The 25,905-nt window shown below is 48.5% G+C and overlaps 1 protein-coding gene across 1 annotated transcript in view; it reads left to right on the forward strand.

Moving 5' to 3' along the window:
- The first annotated feature begins 372 nt into the window (after nucleotides 1-372).
- ABCB6 (ATP binding cassette subfamily B member 6 (LAN blood group)) overlaps nucleotides 373-25,905 on the forward strand; it is a 28,485-nt gene continuing 2,952 nt past the window's right edge. The window contains exons 1-16 of the mRNA XM_081884472.1: nucleotides 373-508; nucleotides 2,722-3,253; nucleotides 4,951-5,088; nucleotides 7,364-7,553; nucleotides 12,786-12,878; nucleotides 13,740-13,932; nucleotides 14,087-14,208; nucleotides 15,297-15,406; nucleotides 15,652-15,717; nucleotides 15,989-16,114; nucleotides 18,248-18,324; nucleotides 21,154-21,217; nucleotides 21,724-21,809; nucleotides 21,998-22,055; nucleotides 22,230-22,334; nucleotides 24,961-25,135. Of these exons, the coding sequence (XP_081740598.1) occupies nucleotides 2,738-3,253; nucleotides 4,951-5,088; nucleotides 7,364-7,553; nucleotides 12,786-12,878; nucleotides 13,740-13,932; nucleotides 14,087-14,208; nucleotides 15,297-15,406; nucleotides 15,652-15,717; nucleotides 15,989-16,114; nucleotides 18,248-18,324; nucleotides 21,154-21,217; nucleotides 21,724-21,809; nucleotides 21,998-22,055; nucleotides 22,230-22,334; nucleotides 24,961-25,135 (2,119 nt within the window). The 5' untranslated portion in view covers nucleotides 373-508; nucleotides 2,722-2,737. The remainder of the gene's footprint in view (nucleotides 509-2,721; nucleotides 3,254-4,950; nucleotides 5,089-7,363; nucleotides 7,554-12,785; nucleotides 12,879-13,739; nucleotides 13,933-14,086; nucleotides 14,209-15,296; nucleotides 15,407-15,651; nucleotides 15,718-15,988; nucleotides 16,115-18,247; nucleotides 18,325-21,153; nucleotides 21,218-21,723; nucleotides 21,810-21,997; nucleotides 22,056-22,229; nucleotides 22,335-24,960; nucleotides 25,136-25,905) is intronic.

Here is a 25,905-nt window from a genome sequence, read left to right on the forward strand (position 1 = left end):
TTTTTTGTTTTTGTTTTGCCGCCGCACCTTTAGCAAACTGAACCCAGGTTCAAAGCCACACTCGGACGCACGCTCGTTTGCGATGTGTACACACATGCTTAGAATCGTGCTGACTCATTCCACTTCGGTATCCTGGTTTTAGACTGCGGAGGTACAAACGCGGAGGAGCGGGATCGGGGTGGCGCTGGCCCATGATAAATTTGAGGGCAGCACCTGCCCTCGATCGTCCCACCTTCGCAACCCGCGTCGTGCGCTCTTGCTCGGCGGGAAATACCGTAAATAAGAGCAGCGGCCCGGAGCTTGAGCGCCTGTGTTGGAACGCGCGGGCGCTAGGACCCAGACGGAATCTGCCTAACAGTGTTGGGGAAAGGCGGCGCTAGGACCCCGGGGGCGCCGATCGGGCCTGCCGCGGCTCCCGAAGCTCGGCTGCGGACGCGCGGCTGCACATTGGCCGAGCCAACCGGGCGGTGGGGAGAGTGGGTGGGCTGGACTGACGAGACCCGAGCAGGCAAGTAGACGTTGGTGGGAGAAGGGGGCAGGCGGGTGGGATGGAGGGGAAGCGGGCGGCGGCTCCCCTTTGCTGCGTCCTCGCCGGCTGGCAGCCCAGAGAGGCGGCAGGGGGCGGGGGGAACACAGCCCCATGGCTTGATCTCCTCCACCTCCTCCTCCTATGCCCGAGCCCATTGCCAAGCAGCCAGGCCTGTTGCCCATAGTGCGTGGGGTAACAGGCGTAGGCAGCGAGGGTGGGAGCTCAGCAACGTCTCCTCCTCGCTGTGCTCCCCGGGGTGCCCTTGAATCAGGAAGCTGGCGGCTTCTGCCTGGGAAAGTTCACCGCTTGGAAAGTGGGAACACACAGCAGCTGGACCCGGGGAGGGCAGGAATCCAAAGCGCCGCTCGAGGGCGCGGAGTGTAGTCATAACAACACGGTGATGATGTGCTATTTTGATATCGTGCATCAGAAAGAACAGATTAAAAAAGCAAAGCAAAACCCACGGAGAGGTGTGGAGGAAGGCATCAGAAATATCCGCTGAGGATATTCATGGAGGAAAAGGCTATATCAGTGGCCCTTAAAAAAAGAAGACAAGTTTCTAGCATTTGGGAAAGTAGCTCAGGGTTTATTTGTGTATTAAAAGCTGTGGGGCAGAGGGAAGATAGCTGAGCAAAAACTTCAGTGCATCGCATTCTAGTAGCACCAGCACTGTAAATTAAGGTATGCCAGCCAGCAAATTGATGCAAATATGTTTAATTTGTTTATTTTATCGAAGTCTCAGCTACCAAAGTCATATGGGTTGGGTTCAGAGGAGGTTAAACATTAATGGAACTCAAACCGAGGAGAAAGCAGTAAGGTGCAAAAGGTTATGGAGAGTGGCAACAAGGAGTCACACAGTGCATGTGCTCTCAGAAGTAAGCCCCACTGGGCTCAATGGGGTTGATTCCCCGGTTAATGTGCATACTTGCTACCATAGTTGACCTGTGAAACTCAATGATCTGGGATCACGCTATTGTACGCACACAGCAGGCTTAGAGGTTTTGTTCTGTTTTTAAAGGATCAATTTCATCAGAAGAGTCTATCAACATCTACGAAACTGCCATCCTAGAATAGACTTGTGAGGGGCCAAATGTCTCTGTGGCAACCCACAGCACTAGTGCCACACATGACCCTGCCCCCAGTTTCATGTGGGTGGCAAGGGGAAGGGGGCGTTGGGATTGCAGGAGAGGGAAATACTACTGCCTGAAATAGATCCCTCTTTCCCCAAAGCAGCCCTTGACATATGCCCTTGACATGTGTAAACCCTTCCCATAAAAGGAAGGCTATCTACTTGCCAGCCAATGGCAGGTCATCCCAAATATTCCAGAGCAGTGTGCCACAAGCACAGAATATCTGCACCACAGAAAGTGTCTGCACAAAAATTGCTGCAGAAGATTTAGGAAAGCAAGTCATGTTAGAAGGAAAAGAAGTGGGGGGCAACCTTCCCCATGGCTACTGGGAAATCTAAAATCGTGAAAAAAATCCTACCTGACCTAAACATGAGTAAACAGATAGGCCCTAAATATGAGCAAAATCTATCCACTATTCGGAAAAGAAAAATGTTACCAAGATTCAGCTCCTCACTGCTCAGCTGTCACTCTGATTTTAAGTGCGACAGTTCTTGATGCCTTGTGCTAAGCAATTCCTTTGGGGTAAACAACAAGGTGAGATCTCTGCCCCAGATACTGTGTGGTTTCTTTTGCATTTCCCTACAAAGTGTCTCACCCTGCCTCTTTTGGTGGGGTGGCATATTGAGCAAGAAGAATTAAAAAAATTGTCCAAGATTGGTGACTGCTCTCATGCCTGCATAGTGTGTGTGTAGCACCATGTGGTATGTTTACTTCTGCACTTGAATTTAAGCCTGTGAGAACATCATATGCCTGTGGGTTTGCATATATTATATATAACATATTTGCAGACAGCGTTGAAATATAAAGCCAGTGTGGCAAAGCAGTGTGTTGGACTAGGACCTGTGAGACCATGGTTTGAATCCCCACTTAGCCATGAAGCTCACTGGGGGACCTTAGACCAGACACTCATTCTTAGCCTAACCTATCTCACAGGCTTGTTGTGGAGGAGGAGGAGAATTATGTATGCCACCTTGAAGGGAAGGTGGGATATAAATAAATCAAAAAATAGTAGCCCAAGCATATGTTCTAATTTCCTTGTTTCTTTCATCTGTGTTTCTGCAGCTCCCCAGCCGACAGGATGGTGGTGCTACAGAGCTACTGTGAGGGGAACGATTCCCTGGCACGTGCATGGGCTCAGCAGGGGCTGTACCCCTGTTTCTACTTCACGCTGGTGCCTTCTGTGCAGCTCAGCGTCTGCATCCTCTTGGGGGCCCTGCAGTACGCTTGCTATGCCCGGTTCAGCCGCACCATGGAGCCAAAGTATATCCCACGTTCCCGCCTGTACCACATCCAAGTCCTCCTCTCTCTCTCTCTTGCACTGCTGCCCTTTGTCACCTTTCTGTGGCAGGTGCTGGGCATGCAACAGCTTTATGGGTACATGGTGCTGTATGCCTGCCTCTCTGCCGCAAGCTGGACCAGCTCGGTTGGGCTGCTCCACCTGGAACGCACCAGAGTTCTGGCGCAGGACCGGATCAGAGGCCATGGGGCCATCCTCCTCCTTTTTTGGGCTCTGGCTTTTGCAGCCGAGAACCTGGCCTTCATCTCCTGGAACAGCCCACTCTGGTGGTGGGGCTTAGAAAACGCCAACCAGAAGGTAGGTCAACAAGGGTTTGGCAACAGGTAGGAGCGTATATATACAGTGGTACCTCGAGTTACAAATGCCTCAGGTTACAAACGCTTCAGGTTGCAAACTCCGCTAACCTGGAAGAGTTACCTGGAGGTGAGAACTTTGCCCTAGGATGAGAATGGAAATCGTGTGCTGGCAGTGCAGCGGAAAGGACAGTTTCAGGTTAAGAACAGTTTCAGGTTAAGAACAGACCTCCGGAACAAATTAAGTTCGTAACTAGAGGTACCACTGCATCCTGGATTTTTTTTGGCAGGGTGGTAGAATATTTGGAGAAGGGAGAAGATTAGAACCAAATATACCTGCTGATTTCAACACTTGCTAGTTGTTGCTCTTAAGTGCCAGCCACTGCTTGGCGCCTTCTTCCATTTTTGCTGAGTCACTGTTGTTTGAGCTACAGAAAGCTTTAGACATGAGTGGTGTGTGCTCCTCCCCCTTTCCACACAACCACAACCACACATGCACACACACACACAGAGGAGATTGCTGAATAATTTGCAGGGGACTTTGCCCAGTGACTCAGCACAAAGTCCTACCGAAAAGGCTTTCCAGCCACAAGTTGAGATTTCACATTTCTATACATCGTTAACTAACATCCTTGCCCTCTGGCAATACCCTTTAGCAAGAGACTGGAAAGTAGAGAACTTATTCCATGCCACAGGTTCCATGTAACAATTAGGGCCTGACCACTATTCCCCCACCCCAACTGTACAGCTGAATTGCCCACTGTCTACACACCTGCTTATGGGACTCCTCATATTCCATGGTTTTCAAAATGTGGCTGAGGTTCATGTGAGTTGTAGTCCAAGCACACCTGGAGGGCACCTGACTGGGGAAGACTGGCAACAGCTCTCCCCCCAGCCCTACCTGGAGATTCCCAGATGGGTGGGATATAAATAAGCTAGTTAAGCCTAGCTTAACTGTGGTTTGTTGGAACATGTGAATCCAGCGTAGCAGACTAGCCATGATTTGTTCTTTTTGGGTGGTTTGTTTGTTTTTGTCCAGCAAACAATGTGAAGACATTTTGCAAGTGACAGCCTACCGAGGCCCCTCACTCTTTATTCACAGAGGAACCAAGAACTCACATTTAGGAGCAAATACCTCCTGCTGCCTTGCCATTCCAGACAGCTTCAGCCTTCTTCTCCCTTTCTACCTCAGTCACATGACCTAACTTCCCCCTGCTGGCCATCTGCCGTAACTGCAGGCATGTTCAAACAGGAACAGGCTTCAGGAAGCAACAGGAAGCAAATTCAGTCAAGCCATTTTCACAATTCTCTAGGGGTCAGGACCATCTATCACCAAATGTTCCTTAAAGCTTCTGGGAGGGATTGTATCCTGGGGTTTTCTGCAAGGAATTAGATTATGTGATATAGGATAATTATCTGTGTTCTAGTTCCAATGTTTTTACGTACTTAACAAGTCTTTGGTCAATTGGCTCAAATCAGGCTTTTGGCTAATGAAATGCCTAAAAAGATTTTAAATAATAAATCAAGTTTAAAAATACCACCCTTGATGGGTGTTTCCCTCTCTCCAGTCCAAGCCATTTGACTCTTGGTTTAGATCTTAGAAAGGAAGCACTGCCTGGTTTGTAGCTTTCAGTGGGGAGCAAAGCGGGGCAGGTGGGTCACTGCAAGACACACATCTGACATGAGATCAACCTCCTCCAGGTACAATTCAGCCTGTGGTTACTGCGCTACTTCTGCACCTTCGCCCTCTTTGCCCTGGGGATAAAGGCCCCAGGGTTGCCCCGAAAACCCTACATGCTGCTGATCAATGAAGATGAACGCGACGTGGAGCACAGTCAGGTAGGTTTCTGTTCTCCTAAACAGCCCAATTCTTCTACGTCTGCCTGTCTCTGTCTATCCTGTTAATTCCATCCCCATGAACCAGTTGCAGGGTGTGTGGGGAGGGAACTTGAATAACATTATTGGTGCCAGAAGCACTACTCTGTTAAGAAGAGCCTGTAGCTGCGGTTTCTCACTTTAAAATAGCTGCCATTTTGAAACAGTATTACAGTTCCACACCAGGGGCCACATTCACACCATATATTTAAAGCACTGTGACTCTAAGCAGTCATGACTCCCCGCAAAGAATTCTGGGAGCTGTAGTTTGTTAATGGTTCTGAGAGTGGTTGGGAGACCTCTATTCTCTTCCCAGAACTACAGTTCCCAGAGTGGTTTTACAGTCAATCCCTGCATACAGATCAGGAGCTTTCAACCAATGATATGACAGTGAAAAAAATCAACAGGTGGATGCTACTTTTGTGGTCCTGGAGCTGCAGTGGGGGGGGGGGGAGCAGCACCTGCTGAATTTATCCGAATTTTAAAGATGTTAAAATCACAGGAGCCTCAGTGGCTAACCTCTGGATGGAAAGAACTGGCAATGCTAGAATGCACCTTCAGAGTAGATTGCAGGCTGTAGGGAAAAGTTCACCAAAGGTGTGGTTTGAGGAGGTTTGGAAACAAGTGCGCCTAGCTGGTTCAGTGGCATGAAACTTCCCTGTGAGGTGGAGCACTCGGAGTGCCCTGAGGCAAAACTGTTGACTAACCTTACCAGTGGCTCTTTTCCCATGGGATGTTGGGCTAGTGAGAGATTGAGTACTTGTGTACATTTAGGGCTGTTGTAAAGGTTACTGAGAGGCAAGTTAGATATGGATGTGTCAATCAAGTAGGGTGGGATCTGATTTTTTTAAATCAAAATGAATGCCAATCATCTGATGTCCAAGTTGGCCTCTGGGGTACAGACAGTGATCTGGCCCTCTGGGTGGTCCTAAAAGATTCCCCACCGCATTATAGACAAAGATAATACCACAGGGTGATTGAGTTATGGAGCTGAATTTTCATTGCTCCCTTTTACACTGGTGGCTAATGAAGGAAATTTTGCAACTGTGCAAAAGAGCTTTGAATTCTATCTAATATATATTTTAAATGTTCATCGTTGGAGAATCACATTTGTTGGTTTAAAAAAAATAGAAAAAGAAAAAAGCTGAAGGTGAATGTGAATAGGCTCCAGGAGGTGGCACTGTGGATATTTCTTGTATATATTCTCTGCACTAATAAAAAAAAAAATAGAATTTGCTGCCCATGCCATCAGTGCCGTTTCTGCAACCAGAAAATCTTATCTCTGTGACCTGTATCAATTATGCAATTTAAACAGATGTTCACAATGTCTTGTATTAATTCTGCAATATTAAAAATTAGCTTCTGCAATGTATTTGGGTTTGGGGAGAAAATGTGATTAATTAGGGAAGGGGTACTGTTAGCCCTCTGGGTGTTCTTAGACTCCAGCACCCCTCAGCCCCAGCCAACATGGCCAATGGTCAAGGGTGATGGGAGTTGTAGTCCAGCAACGTATGGAGGACCACAGGTTTCCCACTCCTGCCATAATAAATTGATGGAAAACCAACAGCTGTTTGCCATGACCACCGAATCTTGTGAGTCTCCTGGAACATCTAGTTGACCACAGAATGTTATACTAGAAGGACCTTAATCGTCCTTGGAGTAATCTGTAATTTCACTTCTTTTGCTGGAATAGCGGCATTTACTGATGAGAGTCATTATGTGGTTCAAGTACTGTATTTCTATACCACTATTAACTGCTTGAGAATACTGGGCCTGATTGGAGGTCACTGTAGTCCTAGCGCTGGGGTGGTTCTGCTTCATACAGTAAAATCTGGACACCATGGACCCTCTGAATATATATTTCATTTCATTCTTAAATTTATATTCTGCTCTTTCTTGTAAAGGAGTCCTATTCAAACATTTAAAAAAAGATTTTGCAACACTGCGCCTTTCTAGTCCTATTTTTTCCTGAACACTTCCTGCACCGAATCCTCAATTTCTGTGATTCCCTTTTGCTTCCCTTTCCAGTTGTGTTTACTTGAAATGCTCTCTGTGCCCTTTGCTGAGAAGTGACCATAGCCCCCCCCCATCTTGCTCAGTTGCCCCCTTCCAGGTGTTGGCTCTCATCTTTGCCCAGATGCCATTTGAATAGGTTGTTGTGGTCCCCTTCCCCAAATATTCCCTGCCAAAAATGAGTCCCATTCCCCTTCCCCTACTCACTCTCCTTTCTGTGTCTCAGCCCCTGCTTCCAGATGCCAGACAGAATCGCTCCACCTGGAGGGATCTGGGCCGGAAGATAAGCCTCCTCATACAGTACATGTGGCCCAAGGGGAGCTACCCACTGCAGGGGCTGGTGATCGTCTGCCTGATGCTGATGGGACTGGAGCGTGGCATCAACGTCTTTGTGCCCCTCTACTACAAGTACATTGGTAAGCGGAAAGGGCAGCTTCCAGGGAGGCATGGTGCTGCTGCCCCTAGCAGAGGCAGATGTGCAATGGGAGAGGGCCTAGCATTAATGCCAGGGGTTTCTCTTAGACTGAGGTATGGGGAGAGGACAGAACCTCTGTTTGGAAAAGTATTCTGAATTGACCAAGAGAGGGCGCCCTGATATAGGCATTGGCAAATGTGCAGAGGACTTAGAGGGAAGAGAAGGGGCCAAGGGCAACCTTTGGGGCTGCTTAAAGGTAAAGGCACCCCTGACTGTTAGGTCCAGTCACCGACGACTCTGGGGTTGTGGCGCTCATCTCACTTTAGTGGCCGAGGGAGCCGGTGTACAGCTTCCGGTCATGTGGCCAGCATGACTAAGCCGCTTCTGGCGAACCAGAGCAGCGCACGGAAACGCCGTTTACCTTTCCGCCAAAAGCCAGGAGGCCTTTGGCTGGATACAGATATTGCAGCCAACTGGAAGCTCTCCAGGGAGCGGATCCTTATCAAACACTTGTTTCTAAGCACTAGTTTTGGGGGCACTCGCTCAATGTGTAATGTCTGAAGAGGCCCTTAAGCAGCCTGGCTCCTTAAGGCCTGCAGAGCCCTTGACACATTTAAGGGGCAGGCTTGGCATGTCCAGCACAGCATGAGGGCTCAGGGCTTCCAAAGCACACACCATCAGGGGCGAGAGAGAGTCCCAAGGCCTGAGGTGGTGCGGAGCAGCTTATATAGATCATAATAATTTTATTATTTATACCCCACATATTGTGCTGGGTTGCCCCAGCCACTCTCCTTGTTGTGGCATGAGGAGAAGCAGTTTTTAAATAGATTCCTTGTCTGGTACTGGAGGCCGACTACCCACATGAGAATAAGCTCTGGTTGTTATTATTATTATTGTTTTAAATACTGGGACAGTGTGCTCAGAGCATGATCTCTTGAGATGGAGCCAGTCATAAGAAGTAAACAGGGCTGTTGAGTCCCTGTTGCACTGACTGACCACGTTGCTCCCGATTGCTCTTGCCCCTTAGAACTTGGGTGGACAATCAGTGTGGCCCCCCAGACCTCTCTACTTGGCCCTCAGAACTTTCCCCTAGCCGAGCCCCTCACCGGCCCTGCATCACGTCCCAAAGCGTTGTTACCTGTCTGGAATGTGTCCTTGAACTCTGGGAATGCCTCTTGCTTACCTGGATGGAGGACAGAGAAGGGTGTGTGAAGAGAGTGGGCTGCTGTACAAAGCTAAAATTTACATTTATTGCCCAGCCCACTTTTGCCTCTGGCTCCTTCCAGCACTGGCATGTGGTCCTTGGAAGGTTGTCCAGGAAGGAATGCAGCCCTCAGGCCTAGAGGCCCCTCAAGCCTTGTGAAGAAGAAAGAGGCAGTGCACTGAGGTTGAGGGTGGGGGGGAGTTCTTTGCTGTACCACTTGGGACTGCAGGGATGGAGGCTATTATTATTATTATTATTATTATTATTATTATTATTATTATTATTATTTATACCCCGCCCATCTGGCTGGGTTTCCCCAGCCACTCTGGGTGGCTTACAGCATATCTAAAACATAGCAAAACATCAAATATGAAAAACTTCTCGATACAGGGTTGCCTTCAGATGTCTTCTAAAAGTTATGTAGTTCCTTATCTCCTTGACATCTGAAGGGAGGGCGTTCCACCACCAAGAAGGCCTTCTACCTGGTCTTATTTTTGAATGGTTTCTCATATAAAAATAGCTGATGATAGAAGAAGGTGAAGGGAGTTGCTTTGCCTCTTCACAATATGCCAGTTTAAAAAATCTGGCACCTCCTCCTGCTTGCAGACTCTAGAATGCTGCCATCTCATTTTTGCAAACTAGGTAGAGCAGGAATTGCTTCCGCCCCTGTGTTTACATTCCTCCATTCGGCCCCATTCTTCTTCAAAGCCTTCTTGTTTCCCTTCCTCTGCCAAGCTTGACTCTCCCTACGCACCTCCAGGATCTCATCCCTGCTCTCCTGTGGCTTCCCTCCCTCCCTCCCTCCCTCCCAGCCCAACCTTCTCAATCAAACTTACATTTTGAACTTTGTGCAACAGGATGCAACTTTCCTGTTTAGGAACACATTTAATAAGAGTAGAGGGAGACTTGCATTTCCAGCTGAATCTGCGAAGTCATATGGCATTAGTTTGGGGGACTGGGAGAAGACTTTGGTACAGGAAGACTTGGGGAATTTAGTGACCCTCTTGGATCTCCCCGAGGCTTCTGCCTTGAGCCCTGCGGTGACCTCCTATCTTGCTTACTCCCAGACTAACTCTGCATTGAGCTTCTGGGGTGGGGAAGAGGTGGGCAGGCCGTGGAGGAGGGGCGCTGCCTTTGTTAGCAGAAGCCGTTGGTGTGTGCCAGGTTCCCATGCCCCGGTGGGCGGTGCAAGTGCCAGCTCAGGGCAGCTATTGAGAGGTGTCTGAATAGGGGAGGATGGACTCCGGACCTGCCTTTCAGCCCTGACTTTTAGACTTTACAAAGGAGTCATTGCAGGCGGGAGGCATGGAATTGCAAACTGCATACCAAATCGCTCGATGGGAATGGATTTGGGAGTGGGGGAAGCTCTCTGCCCTACATGCTAAGCAGCTGCTGAGCAGATATATTCTTCTCCATCCCACCTGGGGGAGATGGGTGCACCCTCCAGATCTCAGCCAGATCGCCTAACCTGCCAGCAACCTCGGCACATCGAGCTGCTGTTTCTGCCATTCCTGGGCTCAAATGCTCTTACCTGCAGCACGGACTTAAGAACAGGGGCAGGCCATGCTGGTCCAGAGCAGTGCTCCATCTAGCTCTGTGATGGGTGAACCAGGCCTCTGTCAGGCTGCTACATATGGCCACCAAACCCCAGGTAGCTTTGCTGCGCTTTCCTTCTTGCCGTTTTTTGCCAAGGCATGGAAGGAGGTGCAATGAAGCAGAAGTGGGTGGAGAGATGACACACCTCCAAGTCTGGGATTCAGTCTGGGAGATCTGGGTTGAAATCCTACCTTTGCCACAGGCCCGTTGTGCGGCTTTAGCCGCCTCCCTGTTGTTCAGCCTCAGTTTGCTGTGTTGCAGAATGGGAACAGCCTACCTCGTAGCTGCGTAGAATAAAATATTGCAAAAGAGTTATTTTAAAATGAAAAGCACCCTGTGGGTGATATGTAATGACAGCAGCGAGGTCTCTGTTCCAGGTTGCCCATCCTCACTGCCTCCCCCCCCCCTGCAAGGATGCCAACCTCTCTCCACGCGTGAGAGTATCATTTCTACCTGTGCTTGGGAACAGGGTGGATTAACACACTCCACCATGTGCTGGGTAAAGCAAGTTGGGATGGGGGAAGGGGATCCTCTCCCCCCCCCCCAATGTAGAGAGAATGAAAGGCAAAGGAGGGGCACTCCCAGATGGGGTCACCCACCCTGCCAGTTAGGATTACCCAGCAAAGTGCCGCTGGCGGGGAGCAAACAAGGAGCCTTTGTGTCCTCTGCCTGGTCTCCCAGCAGCCCAGCAGTGAGGTGGGAGGGGTGGGATCTTTGTGGCTGTGTGGTGCCTTGAAAGAGAATAAAGGAAGCCAGGAGACTCCACCGGTGGTGTCTTTCCCAGCAAAGGATGGGGCAGGATGAGTATGAGGTATGCAAAACAAGGAGGGGGACTATCAGAGGAGAGCTCTGTGTCAGGAGAGCAGGATCTGACCCAAAGTGGGAAGCTTTCAGGCTTTAATGTTTGGTGGGGGTGTGAGGAAACCCCAAAGCTGGTGCTTTGAAATCAGGAGGATACAGGAGTCGGAGATGGCCACTTTCCGCTCATCAAGCTGTGTGCTGCCTGTCCATCACGGTCCAAAACTGATGATGAAATCCCCCCCCACCCTAGCCCGATCCAAACAGTTTTGCTCAGGCTTTTGGCCGCAATAATACCTCTTCCCCACCCCTGCCTGTTCTGTGGCAGCCCTGCCTCCTCCTAAGGCAGCAGTGCCCTATAGGCCTGGGCAGCCTATGAGATTCAGGGGATGAGACTACAACAGGTAGGTGTTGGCATTTCCTTGACACTCGTAGATACAGCCATCATTCTCAGGCAGGAATGCAGGGGAGCTAATTGTAGGCATTTTTTTCTTGATCTGCTGAGGTAGCTCTGTCCTTCTCCATCCAGGCCAGCTTTGAGATCTTTGTTGCCTGGGCACAAAGATCAAGTTTCATGATGCTTTCCCCCCCAAAATAGCAGCATCTCAGTATTTGGGACCTATTGCCTGGGCTCAGTGCCCCACTGTATGACTGTGCATGGCTTAGGACAAAAGCTGGCGTAAAGAGGTGTGCCTTCAGCATTCACCCAAAGCTGTGTAATGAAAATACCAGACTTACCTCTGTGGGGAGGGAGGCGCACAACTTAGGGGCTGCCACAGATAATGCCTTCTCCCTGCCCCCCAAGTTTTGAGGTAAGGTGAGAACTTTCATGCATTTACTGCATGTATAACACAGGGCTCCCCTGATATCTTTGGGGATCAGTTTCTGTTGGTAGCATCTTGCTAGAAGCAATGTGAGAGCCAAGACTCAGAATTCTTCTTCTGAGTGTTCCTCCTAGCAGAAGTCTGGAGTGTGTTAAAAAGAGACAAGGCCTTTTCAGTGGTGACTCCTCTCGTCACAACCCTTCATTCCCTCCTTTCATGGAACACTCTCCCCAAACAGACTTGGCCACATGAATGCCTTTTCATTGCCTGGCAAAACTTTTATCTTTCCCCAGACATTTCATTCTGCTATTTTTGTGGGCTTTTCCTGGCTAGTTAATTTTAGTAGTGATTATGTTTAGACATTTTGTGCTGTAACTTGTCTCGAGACTATTTTGTATGAAGCGGAGTCACCAACATTGCAGCAGAATTAAGGCAAGGGTGGGGAATGTTTTCCAGACCGAGGGCCACTTTCCTTTCTGGGCAACCTTCTAAGGGCCACATCTCGGTGGTGGGTGGTGCCAGGGGCAAAGGTGTGTACAGCAGTGCAGATTGTACCTCTGTACAATAGGCTAGCTTCTACAAACACACACACCCTTCTGTCCTCCATCTGGGCAGCCAAAGCATTATCAGAGCTTAAGGGCACATTCCGGCCAGGCAAAAACACCCAAGGAGGGTGCAAAGCGGATCCAGTATGTGTGTGATACCGAGAGTGTCTGAGAGCCACGTAGAGAAGCCTGTGGGACTTCATTTGGGCTCTGGGCTACCCCTTTGGTTATGGCCTTCAAAGTGACTATTGTTTCCTCTCCTCCAGTGAACGATCTGACGACAGGGGCTAGTTGGCGTATCCTGCTTCAAACTGTCTGCATCTATGCGGCCCTCAAGTTCCTCCAGGGAGGAGGTGCTGGTGAGTCAGTTGTTGTGCGTACACACCCGCAAATGTGCGCTTTGGCTGAGGCTGTTTTGGGATTACCTGTGTCCACCTTCGCCATCTGTTTGTGCTTTCTCTCCATTTTTAGCCTCCCTGCATACTGAGAAAGCAGGTGGTTCCGTTAATCCGTTGTGAGGAGCGTGTGGCCTTTCGGATGATGTTGGACCAGAACTCCCACTGTTCCTGGTCACAGGCCATGCTGACTGGGTCCAACAGCAACCAAAGGGCTACAGGTCCCCCACCCCCGATTTACCCCAAACTTGACACCCTCATGAGCCCTCAGCGTTCAGTAGATCCCATAGGCTTGTTTTTACTCATCAACAGTTCAGAGGGTAGTTGTGCATTAGGTCACAATCACACAACATACATTTAGAGTACATTTGTGTCCCCCCCCCCCCAAAAAAAAGCCTGGGAACTGTGGTTGGCCCCTCAGAGTGAGCACTCCAATTGGAGAACAGCCTTTGCGTGTTGAGGTCCACAAGTCACCCCCCATAGGCCCCTAAGCATAGACCCTTTGGCCATTTTTTGTTTCCTTTTAATTTGCAAACGAATATACTTCTTCATACCCGGGAGTCCCCTGTCTGCTCCCAGGGAGGTATAGTTGGCAGTGGAGAACCAACTCTCCTCAGCTCCAGCAAAAGCAGCCCCTAGAACAGTGACATTCAGAGTGAACTTTGCCTGCGCTCAGGGGTGCTTGAAGGCTCCAAGGCAATAGAAGCCATTTGCCAGATCCTTCTGGGTTACAGTTCTTGTTTAAGGTGACAGCGGTAGGAGGCAGGTTTTCAACTGGAAGCAGAAGACATCCACAGGAGCCAACCCCCGCTCTTCTCTCTCTAGGCTCCACTGGCTTCATTAGCAACATGCGCACTTTCCTGTGGATCCGTGTGCAGCAGTTCACCAGCCGCGAAATCCAGGTCCAGCTCCTCAGGCACCTCCACAGCCTCTCCCTTCGGTGGCACCTCGGTCGCAAGACGGGCGAGGTGCTGCGCAGTGTCGACAGAGGCACTAGCAGCATCAACAACTTGCTCAGGTATGCTTGTGGGCCTGGCTAGTGGAGGGCTCTCCATCACTCAGGGGTGCCTGCACTCACGTGTTTTCTCCTGGCGATGTTGGTGGCCCTTACATGCCATGTGACCTTGCCTATCATGTGACCTGACTTGCCCCCCCCCCCTTCTATCCCGCAGCTACATTGTCTTCAGCATCTTCCCCACAATAGCTGACATCATAATTGCGATTGTGTATTTCACCACAACCTTCAGTGCCTGGTTCGGCCTTATCATCTTCCTCTGCATGAGCTTTTATCTCGGTGAGTGCTTGCAGCAGGGGGACCCCAGGAGGTAAGGTGGCCGGGGAGAAGTGTTCCCCCACTGCAGCTACTCTAGAAACCCATTAGCATGCCTTTCACTTGACAGGTATTTGGGACTGCAGGGAGAAGAGCGAGCCAGGAAGATAAGGGTGGTGAGGGTGGCTTGGACTGGTGGCGTCTTGAGGTGGGCTAAAGTGTCGTCCTGGTCGGATGTGCATTTGTGGAGTGTGGGCAGCTGTGAGTAAGGTTGTTGGAAAGAGAGAGACGGGATCTGATGGAGGAGACTGTAAGTGTGGGTGGGGTGGTCTTCAACTGTTACATTTGTGCCCAGAAACATATTCCCAAGACTGATACAGTATAGGTGAATTGCATTATCATTTATGAGCAATGTGATCAGGTAATAAAAAAGATCTTTTGACAATAGCAGCATGCACAAAAGCAAGACGATAGCTTCTGAGGATCAGCTTCTGCTCTGGTGCTTTATCATAAAAAGCATCAGTTCATACAGCTGAAGACAATTCACAAGTTTTATCTCAAATACAAATTAGTGTACTGATAGTATTGCTCCTGCAAGGTTAAGTATATACTTTTGGGTGTTAAAAGTTGTGTTACAATCAAACAGATTTTTGTCCTGCATGATGGATTCACCTTAGTGCTCTCCAGTTTACTAGTTATCATAAAAAAAAAAAATCTACAAAATACCTGGTGTAAGGCTTAGATTTTATGTTTTAACCTTACTTTTTAATCATTTTCAAGGGGCTATTGAATTATTGCCACAAAATAGCCTAGGTGCTGCCAAAAATCATGCCAACTCATCATTGGCAAGCTCATTGTGGCATGATTAGTTTGGGGTATCTCTGAGGTAACTAAATTGACAGATGAAGTTCCTTTGAAGCAATGGCTTAGGTGTTTCTGTGGATGTGACTGAAAAAATGGTTTCCGTTCATTCCGTGTGGGAGTACTCAATGTGTATTGACATTTATGGTGATAATAAATGCTTGAAATGGATCATAATTTCGCTCGTATTTGAGGAACAGTTTTTGTCTGAGTACGCCTCAGTGATTCCAGGCCTCTCTTTTTCTCCATAGCTTTGACTATTATAATGACTGAGTGGCGAACAAAGTACCGCCGTGAAATGAATACCCGTGACAATGAAGCCCGTTCCCGAGCTGTTGACTCGCTTCTGAACTTTGAGACGGTACTTAAACCACCACCCTAGTGAGCCTAGTGTGAGGGGAGAACAAGGAGTAGCAGCAAGCCTTTCTGGGTGGTTTACTGCCTAAAACAGCTCAGGCTCCAGGTTTCAGTTGAGTAGAGCAGGACATCTGCCGGCTGATCTGAAGCTGAATCCCCAGGTTGGGTGAATGTCTCTAGTTTGTGGAGGGTTCAAGTGGAGGGGGCCTGGCCTGGCACTGCCTCATCCGTGTCATGATTTTGTTGTAGGTGAAATATTACAATGCCGAGAACTATGAGGCTACCCGCTTCAATGATGCCATTGTCAAGTACCAGGTATGGAAGGACCAGGGTGTGGCAACTGGGCTTGCGTCTTCCATTATCTTTGGGGTACACTCTCTGCTCCTCCTCTTCCCTATTTCTGCTCCTCCATGTACATGGTGTATGTGTTTGTATGGCTGGTTGTCTTGCAGTGGAACAGGGGAAGGCAACTGGGTGCAACAACGCCCTGCTTTGTGGAGGTGGGGGCTTCAGGGATCTGCTGGGTGCTCTCTGTAGGCCGCAGGATGATTCTGCAGTGGCCCACTTTCTTCTCTCCTCCTGGCAGGTCTCCGAATGGAAAGTCAATGCCTCACTGGCACTGTTGAACCAGACCCAGAATCTAGTGATCGGGGTGGGGCTGCTGGCCGGATCCCTACTGTGTGCTTACTATGTGACCAAGAAGAGGCTCCATGTAAGTCCTTGCCCACTGCAGTGCCAGAGGGGCATAGATGGTGTGGGCATCTCTGAGTACACACTTCTCTGTATATTTGTGTGATTTTTATCGTATGTGTGTGCTTTCTATTTGGTTTTAAATTGTATTGCTTTGTATTGTAACCTGCCGTGGGACATTAGGGGGTAGGGTGGGTAATAAATCTTATTACTATTATGAATAATAATACATGGAACCTATAACTAAGAGCCAGGCCACATGTCACTCTTTCTACGTGGAGACAACAGCATGTGGAGCAGCTGACTACACGGGGCTTCCCTCACTACAGGAAGAGTTTCCATTCTGTTGCCAGCCAGCCCCACAAATCTAGGAGTGGCTTCGGCCTCCTCTACAAAGTGGGATCACTCTGCTTGGAGAAATGGAGAGCCACTCTCCCCATTGTTACAGCTGCCAGGCAGAGTCCACTGGCCTTCCTGAGGCAAGGGAAGCCTCTGCAGAGGCCCTGAATCTCTTTGTAGAGTGTTCTGATGCAGCTTGAACTAGAGACAGACAGACAGACAGACACAAACAAACAAACAAACAAACAAACAAACAGGGGCACGTGTTTCTCAACACATTTTTTGGGGGTATTTGCAGTGTGTTTTTCGGTTCTGTGAAATGCAACAAAGGCAAGTGAGCAGGAGAGAGGCTGCAAGGAGAGCTGTGGAGGCGGACAAGCTTGCGCCACCTAAGAACCCAAGAGTGGAGGTTGCAGGACGTGATCTGGTTAAGTTGTGGGAAGGGAAGGTGGGAGGGAGGACGTAAGAGCTTGGCAGTTTCTCAAAAGTCTTTGTGAAGGGCTAATTAGCCTTTGCTGAATTTCAAAGTTGTGTGGAGACCGAAGGGTCGCAGCGCTCAACCCATGCTGAGAAAAATGGGCAGCCGAGGGTGCAGAAGCTTAAAATGAAACCAGATTGGAGAGCTAGACCTCTCTTTGAGAACAAAAGCAATCACAAGCAAGAGGCAAGGCTGGAAAAGGTTTGTCACCAATTAAGAGATCTAAAGGGGAGTGGGGGGGGGGGGAACCTCACCAAATGGGAGCTAGTTTCCACCAACATCAGAAGAAAGAGACCAGCATGTTTTGGGTTTGTACTCCAGATGTGAAAACACATTCCCACATGGAGTGCACTCCTAATGATGGTGAGGGAACAAGGATGTATATACTGTATATTAAAGTGGGGAGGAGGTAATGGAAGGGATGTAGTATTAAGACATAAGATGAGGGAGCCCTTTCACTCCTAGATCTAAGGCAAGTTGAATATGAAGGACAAGAAAACAGAGCTTGGTTAAGTATAAAAGAAATCAATTTGAAAAACAGACTTTGCCTTGGCCACAGTGCTGGGCTTTAGCCTTCAACCTGGCCTGTTTTCCCACTGTATTTGTGGTTTCATGAATCCTGCAGATGCAGTACTCTGGCAGGTGCACGTTGGCTCTGAAAACTAGGTTTAGGTCTGAATTGCACAGAGGTTCCACAAACAGCCAGCTCAAACCTGATCTGTAACTGGCCCCGCCTTGCACGAGCGAGTTGAACACAATCTCCCTGGCAGCACAACAACAAACATCCTATCTTCCTTAGCCCGTTTGTTCCTAGCTCTCATGATTTGTTGGGCCGTGGGAGGAATGTGTGTGTCTGAGTTTGTAGTAGGCTTATAAACCAAAGAGGGGCTTAATGGGGCTTTCGTTAGTCAGGGAGCAAGAATTTATGTGCTGCACGAGTCTTTGACCTTTATCAGCCTTCATCATTCTGCTTCACCAGAATCACCCAACAACCAGCTCCCTCTCGGATGTATGTAGAGTAACGGCTGACTGGGCCCTAGTGGTGGGCTGTTGGACTTGAGAAGTGTAGTGCAAATCTATCACAATACTCTCTCTCAGAAACATACCTTATACCTGAGGGGAAATTGGGCACTGGAGGAGAGAGATTGTGGGGGGTGGAGGTCCAGCTGTGTTACAATAAGTCAGCTACCATTTTGGGTGAGGGATTTCTAATGCAGTTTTGTACAAAGACTTGAAGAGCTGCTGGACTGTTAAAAACAAGATGACAAAGCGCTTCCACACTCTGCCGCAGGGAGACATCATCATTTTGGCTCTGACTTGCATCTCTGTTCCCTCCAGGTGGGCGATTATGTTCTCTTTGGCACATACATCATCCAACTATACACCCCACTGAACTGGTTTGGCACCTATTACAGGTAACCTACTCCATAGGCTGTTTTGTTCTGTAGTGTTGGTTAGGCATTTTGAGAATGCAGAGAGGCATGTGATGAAATTCGAGGGACTTTGTCCACACACACAGAGATTGCAAAATTGGACAGTGTTACATGAAAGCCTGTTCAGTGCAGCGTCTCCATGCTGCTACCTCCCAGACTGCGGTTTGCCTAACAGTAAAGTGCCACCACATAGAGGGCTACAAAATCTGTGTCTGAAGGAAACCATAATCATAGAGAAAACCACTTGTCAAATTATTGTTGTACAGAGGCTGACGAGGTAATGTGAAGCAAACAGATATGGAGACAAGATGTGAGAAGCCTTAACCAGAAGGAAAAAGGAGCACGTAGACTGGTTTCTGGAACTGAGACTTGACTTTAAACAGCAGATTAAATCAACCAGGCCTGCTATCCCATAAGACAGAAAACTCCCAGGGAATGTATTAACTCTTTACAGATGCATCAAATGCAGGACAGAGCCCTGTTTGAGTTAGGGCATCATAGGCAGAGAACAAGCAAATGTCCATTGCCCCTTAATATTTTGCTTGAAAACTATAAGGAGGATTTCTGAATATGATGAGAACAACGAGCCCCCCCTTTTTTTAAGTGGGACAGATATATTTCTGAATAGAAACTGAATACCAGAAGAGAAGGGCTGTGTAAGATGAAATTTATACAGTATGGCTGTTTGCACATTACAGTAAAATGGTTCATTGTAAATGCACCTAAGAGGACTCCTTTGCTCCTCCTGGCTTGATTCTTGGCTTACATTTTGAACAAATAAGGGATTGCGGTTCATTTTGCTCCACAGTTAGTAAGCCAAGAAGAAACTTTGGCTACAGATCATGGGAATGAAACAAATAATCATCCCTGGTTTGTTCATAATGGTAAGCCAAGGATTATGGTTTGTTTTGGAGGAGAAAATGTGGCGCCATTTTGCTTGTGCACAGAAAGTCTTGCTGTGATATGCAAATGTGGCCTGTATCCAGCATGTATTAAATATATTAAAATCATCATCATCATCATCATCATCATCTGACTGGGTTTCCCCAGCCACTCTGAGCAGCTTCCACCATATATAAAAACATAGTAAAACATTAAACCATAAAAAGCTTCCCTATCAGAGCTCCCTTCAGATGTTTCCTAATGTTATATAATTACTCATCTCCTTAACATCTGATGGGAAGGCATTCCATAGGGTGGGCGCCACTACCGAGAAGGCCCTCTGCCTATGCCAAATGTCAAATAATGAATAGCATATTAAATTCAATACTAAATTGATTTCTCAAAAGCCAAGTCAGTAATGAGCCACATTTCCCTCATACTACTATATTGAGCCAAACTCAAAAGTTTCTCTCATTGGTGCAAAGGTGATCCCTTTTGCATCATCTCTTTACAGCCCTAGCAACAAAGATAGAACACCATAAAGACTAACACAGTCCTAGGAAGTTGAAATAAGACTTGAAATTGAGGCCTGTGTTTAGTAACTGTGTCATGAGACGTTCCCCCACCTCCAAAGAGTTTGGGTTGCCCCTTAGCCTCCCTGTCCTCTGAAGTATAAGAGATGGTTACAAAGGAGGTGTGATATCATTTAGTGTGAACATGTGTTAAAGGTTTGGGAACATTTGCTGGTGGGGGAGGTGTGACAGATGGGGTTTGCTTTCATGCTTGGGGTCTAATTGATTGCCATATTTGGAGTGCAAATACATGGCTTCCCCGGTCCCTTCTCTTTCCTTACCAGAGAAGAGAATTAGACCCACACCCACTTCAGTGACACCTAGCAGGGGGTGCCCAAAGGGCCCAAGCCTCAAGTCTTTTGTCCCAAGCACCCCAGATCTCATCCTTATCAGTTTATTTGTATGCTGCTTTCACACAAAACTGCGCCCAAAGTAGCTCAGAACATAATCAAATGAACAATAACGCTAACATTTCAAAATGCATTAGGATATTTAGATAGATAGATAGATAGATAGATAGATAGATAGATAGATAGATAGATAGATGATAGATAGATAGATAGATAGATAGATAGATAGATAGATGATAGATAGATAGATAGATAGATAGATAGATAGATAGATGGATGACAGATAAAATATTATATCAGTAAGTACAAAACTTCAATCCACATGTAACATTGTATAAAAATGATACATTAACCTAACCTGATTTAATAACGTGAGCTGAGCAACACTGAATAAAACAATATGAATAAACCAACATAATAAAATAATAAACTAAACAAAAGTGAGATCTTCAAAAACTTTGCTTACAGCACCACAGCTGGGGGCACTTACAAAGTGCAGTCCTGGTGAAATGCCCAGTCATTTAAATTTTCTCAGAGGCAGCTTAAATACATATACATTAGCACAGGGGTCAGCAAACTTATTCAGCAGGGGCCGGTCCACTGTCCCTCAGACCTTGTGGGGGGCTGGACTATATTCTGGGGAAAAAATTAATTGAACGAATTCCTATGCCCCACAAATAATCCAGAGATGCATTTTAAATAAAAGCACACATTCTACTCATGTAAAAACACCAGGCAGGCCCCACAAATAACCCACAGATGCATTTTAAATAAAAGGACACATTCTACTCATGTAAAAAACATACTGATTCCCGGACCGTCCGCAGGCCAGATTTAGAAGGCGATTGGGCCGGATCCGGTCCCAGGCCTTAGTTTGCCCACTCATGCATTAGCATATGCAAATATTATTCACATTTGTGCCATGCCTCCAAGTGCTTTTTAATACCTTAAGCAGTGCCCACACTACCTGGCCCTGGGTGGTCCAATGGAGTCTTTTTCTTTTTCAGAATGATCCAAAGCTCATTTGTTGACATGGAGAACATGTTTGAGCTCTTCAGCGAGGAGCAAGAAGTGAGTTCAGGCCACATCTATGCTGCTGTGAATAGCTGCTAGCCTACGCTCTCTTAGATAACTCTTCCCTTCCCTTCCCTTCAGGAATTTAAGGGGTTTTTTTGGAAGTGGCTTCTCTCTGGTTGTTCACTGTCTGGACTGGGTGATAAGACAGAAATGGGAATAATGATGCTGAATCCCTGTTGTGCTCAAGCACCAAAATTCAAAGGCCACTGTGTGCTTGGAAAACCAAAGGCAATTGCTCTTCACACAGCTTGCAATTACTTTATGGGGCTCATGACTTCAGAGTGTTGCTGAGATGGCCAGGCCCTTTCAGGGAATGTGTTTCTCTGACTGCTTGTAATATTTGCAGGGAGGGTTTTTTTTTGGCATAGCCTCTTGCATTCAAACCACATCCTCTACCCACTGACCCTAGACTCCCCCCCCCTTTCAGGAGCTCCTTTGCTTCTGCACACACTAGTTAGGCCCAAGACCATACATGATGTCACAGATCTGTTTACCTGCAGGTGAAGGACGAACCAGGTGCTGCAGACCTCCGGTTTCTGGCAGGACGTGTGGAATTTGAAAATGTCCATTTTGGCTATGTGGAAGGGTAAGGGGGAAGGTCCAGAGGGCTGGGTGGCTGGCTGGGTGGGTAGTGAGTCAGGAAAACAGGGGGTAGAGAAGATAGTAAAGAGATTGTGGTAGGTAACGGGGGGGGGGGGATGCTCAAAGGATGAAGGAAAATGTGGTGGGCCTCAGCGGAATGTTGGAGATGCTTTTTGTTCACTTTCCTCACAGGAGGGAAGTCCTGCGTGATGTTTCCTTCACAGTGATGCCTGGGCAGACCCTTGCACTGGTAAGGAGAGAGTTTTGCCTAGAATGAACGCCGTTCCCTCTTTTGATTCTGCTACAATGGGAGCAGTGGCAGGTCCCATGGAAGCCCCCCCCCCCCAGTGCTTTCCCCTGCTTACTCATTCCTCCTGCTGGCTGTACCCATATTGACCCTTCCTCGCCCCCTCTCTCTGCCCAGGTGGGACCCTCTGGCTCAGGAAAGAGCACCATCATTCGCCTACTCTTCCGCTTCTATGATGTGTGGGGAGGCTGCATCCGAATTGATGGGCAGGATATCTCCAAGGTAACGAGGCCATTATGTTGTGGCGATAGGGGAGATGGGATTCACCTAACCCGCCCCCTCAGTGGAAGATCTGCACAAAGACTTCTTTCCCTCTCCTCGCCCCCACCCCACCCTGCCCCCTGGAATTAGCTTTGGAGGGTGGTCAGAAGCACCCCCAGTACAGTGGGGAGGGGGGAAAGGGGGAGAATAGTTCCATCTGACAAGTAGCAATGCTTGCACAGATGAAATGAATGGAAGAGCACAATGTTGAAATCCTCCTGACGGCTTCATTAGTGAGGTGCCAGAGTCTTCCAGCATGGAATGGAGACAAGGCTCTTGGTATGACAAGTGGGAGGAAGGAGGTGTCATCCAAAGGAACAAGCAGCTGGCATCCTTGGAATCATGTTATTCTGCTTAAAACAAGGAAGGGGAACCTCAGTCCTGGGGGGGCCAAATCTGGCCCTGTGCACTTCTCTGTTTGTCCCTCAGAAGTCTCCCCAGGCAACAACCCTTCTCCTCAGGCCATATCCATCACTGTCTTTCACTTTGCACCCTCCATGAGTGTTTTTGCCTGACTGGAATATGTCCTTCGAAGGCTGAGAAGATATTTCTTGGTTGCCTGAATGGACGACACAGAGGGGAGTGTGGGAGTGTGTGGAGAAACTAGAGTATGGTGGAAAGGTAACATTTAAATGTGTTGCTCAGCCCACTTGCATCTCTGGCCCAAATTGCCATTTGGCTCCCAAGCTTAAAAGGTTCCCCCACATTGGCCTAAAGGGCTAAAGTAGCCCTTGAATGGCTCTGCCACCTTCCACTTGCGTACACACACTCACTCACTCAGGCGCATACATTTCTCCTTCTGTTCCTCAGGACTTTTCCTGCCCCAGCCCAGATGCTTAATTCCTGGTTTCTGTTGGTTGCCCCCAGCAAAGCAGAGACGTGTGATTCCATTTAGGGACGGATGAAAGAGCTGTGCTGGGGAAGACACAGCTGCAAACTGCCTCCACCTCTCCTCTGGCCACCCAGGCTCACTGGGGAACTGCTACAGGATATCTGGGGAGAGTCCTAGGTGCCCCATCTGGGTGCCAGGATTTCATGAGGGTCTGAGGTTGGCGGAGGCGGGGGGAGAGGATTGAAGGGCAGCTGCTCTTTTCATGTCTGCTCCAGCTGCTTGCTGTCTGCTCTTTTGAAATGTGTGGTTCCCCTAGCCTCCCCCACTAGGGTTTTTAATTTTTTAAAAAAACCTATCCTGCAGGGTTCTTATTTTCACTGGTCATCGTGCAAAATGTCTCTAGGAAGCAATGGATGCTGATATGCAGGGTAGATGGCACGGGAAACAAGTGTGTAAGAGTGTGGAGGGAAGCTTGAAAGATGCATCCCTTCCCATGTTGTGTGTGCGCACACACTTCTTTTCTCCCTCTGATCAAACCATTCTCCCCCCCACAAACCTCCACCTAATTTCCCAGAAATAGCAAAACATGTTTACCAAAAGCAACAGAAGAGCAGGTGTCCACATCACAAGTGGTGATTTGCTCATTCAAAGTGCCATCAGCTCTTTGGATTAAAAAAATGACTGTGTGACTCTCATTTGCCATCATCTGCCTTTCTCCACATCTCCTATAGTGAGGAAAGCCCCTGACAAGGAGCTCTGTAGGGTATAGATGATGCTCATCTCAACAGAGATTAATAACAGAATGTGTCTTGCACTGAAAGGGTTACAATTCTAATGTCCAGAGAATGGCCAGGCTGCCCAAATAATAATCCTTCTCTAAGTTCTACCCTGGGATTTGTGTTACTGGGCCCTCTAGACTGGTGACTGGTGTATTCTGCAGCATGTTGCTATAGCGTATTGGCAGGAGATTTACCCTGGACTGTACACATACCATTTATTCGTTGTTTTGCAATGCTTCCCCCGTTGCCTTCAGGACGGGCAATTCTTGCGCTAAGGTGCAACGAAAGCAGGACAAAGGACAACAACCCAGAACATGAAGAATTTGAAAAGTTACATGATTTCAGCAGGAAACTACAGGGCATGCACCAATGGGAACTGAAGCCCTGAAATGTTTGCAGGTGTTATGGAGAGCAAGATCATGTATGAGCAGTGGCAGAGCTTCATGCTTCGGCACCGGGGGGGGAGGCGGAGAGCAGGTGGGGGCGGGGCTGGTGCGCATCCCGGGGATGTGGCGCACTGCCCACAGGGGCATGGTGCACATCCCGGGGGCGTGGCAGCTGCCTGCGGGGGTGTGGCACCCAGCAGGAGCGGCGGGGGGGAGCAGCCAAGATGGCACCCCACCAAGATCACGCTGTCGGGGGCGGTGCGCTCCCCCCCCACTCCTCTTCCTCCGCTAGTGTGTATGAGCAGAAGTCATCTCATCAAGAATGGACCATAAAAGAGGGCATTGGGTTGGGTGGTGGCTGCTGTCTAACCTGGGAAATTGCCCCCACTTCAAGGTGTGACATCATGGTTGTTCATAGTGACAAGACCCACCTTGCAGATGCCTCAAGCTAAACTCTCCATAAGGCTGTGATAACACCACACTGCTTTGGGGAGGGTGGGTGTGTTTGTACACTATTCCTAGCTGGGCGATGTCTTCCTTTCCCTTCTCTCTGCCCCCACTTCAACCCATCCATTTCCCTTTCCCCACAGGCCAAGCAGGCTTCGCTGCGCTCCCACATTGGTGTGGTGCCTCAGGACACTGTCCTCTTCAACGATACCATTCGCAACAACATCCGGTACGGGCGCATTGATGCCACCAATGAGGAGGTGATTGAGGCGGCGATCGCGGCTAATATCCATGAACGCATCCTCACTTTCCCTGATGGTAAGGGGCTGCTTGCCACCTCTGGCTTATGCTTGCTGTGCCATCAAGCTCATAATATACCCTGCAGGATGCTGTAAACCCAGGATGCTTCTATCGGATGCCTCCTCTTCTGCTGCAGCTCCCTGGTGGAGCACATGCCTTGCATGCGAAAGGCCCCGTGTTTCATTACTTGGCATCTCCAGGCCGGGCTGAGACAGAGAGGCTCCTACCTGAGACCCAGGAGAGCAGCAGCCAGTGAGTGCCTTCTCTCACTTGGCCAATGGCCAAGAGGCACCAGACTGGGGAAGGCAGGTGTGGGCAGGGCTGAGCTAGAGGGCTTCTCATTCAGCAACTTCCTGTGTTCTTATCTGAACCAAAAGGACCTGCCCTTGGCTCTTACCCTCTCCCTCTCGGGGTCTCCCTTACAGACGCTGCTCATCTCAATGGGTCAAATTCAGTGGGATACGTGCACAGGGAATGAGTTCACTTCCCACAATGGGACTTTTCCTTCTCCCCCAGCCACATACACTCCTGGTCCTTCACACACACACTGAACCCATCACAAGGGTTCCCCCCACTCTCCAGAGCAGATTTTGGGGGCAGGCAGCATGAGGAGAGGGGAGGAAGTTCTGTTGTGTGAGTGGACGTCATCCAACGCACACAGCTTAGTGGAATCCTATTCAATGTTTTCTAAAAGCTTTTTTAGCTCTTCAGTTAACATGAGCAAGGTCTATGGCAGTCCAGACTCCCACCCCAGAAACCCTGTAAGAGTAGATGATAAAAGGACCTTT

This window comes from Podarcis melisellensis (genome assembly GCF_964234715.1).
Source record: "Podarcis melisellensis genome assembly, chromosome: 1".
Classification (NCBI taxonomy): Eukaryota; Metazoa; Chordata; class Lepidosauria; order Squamata; family Lacertidae; genus Podarcis; species Podarcis melisellensis.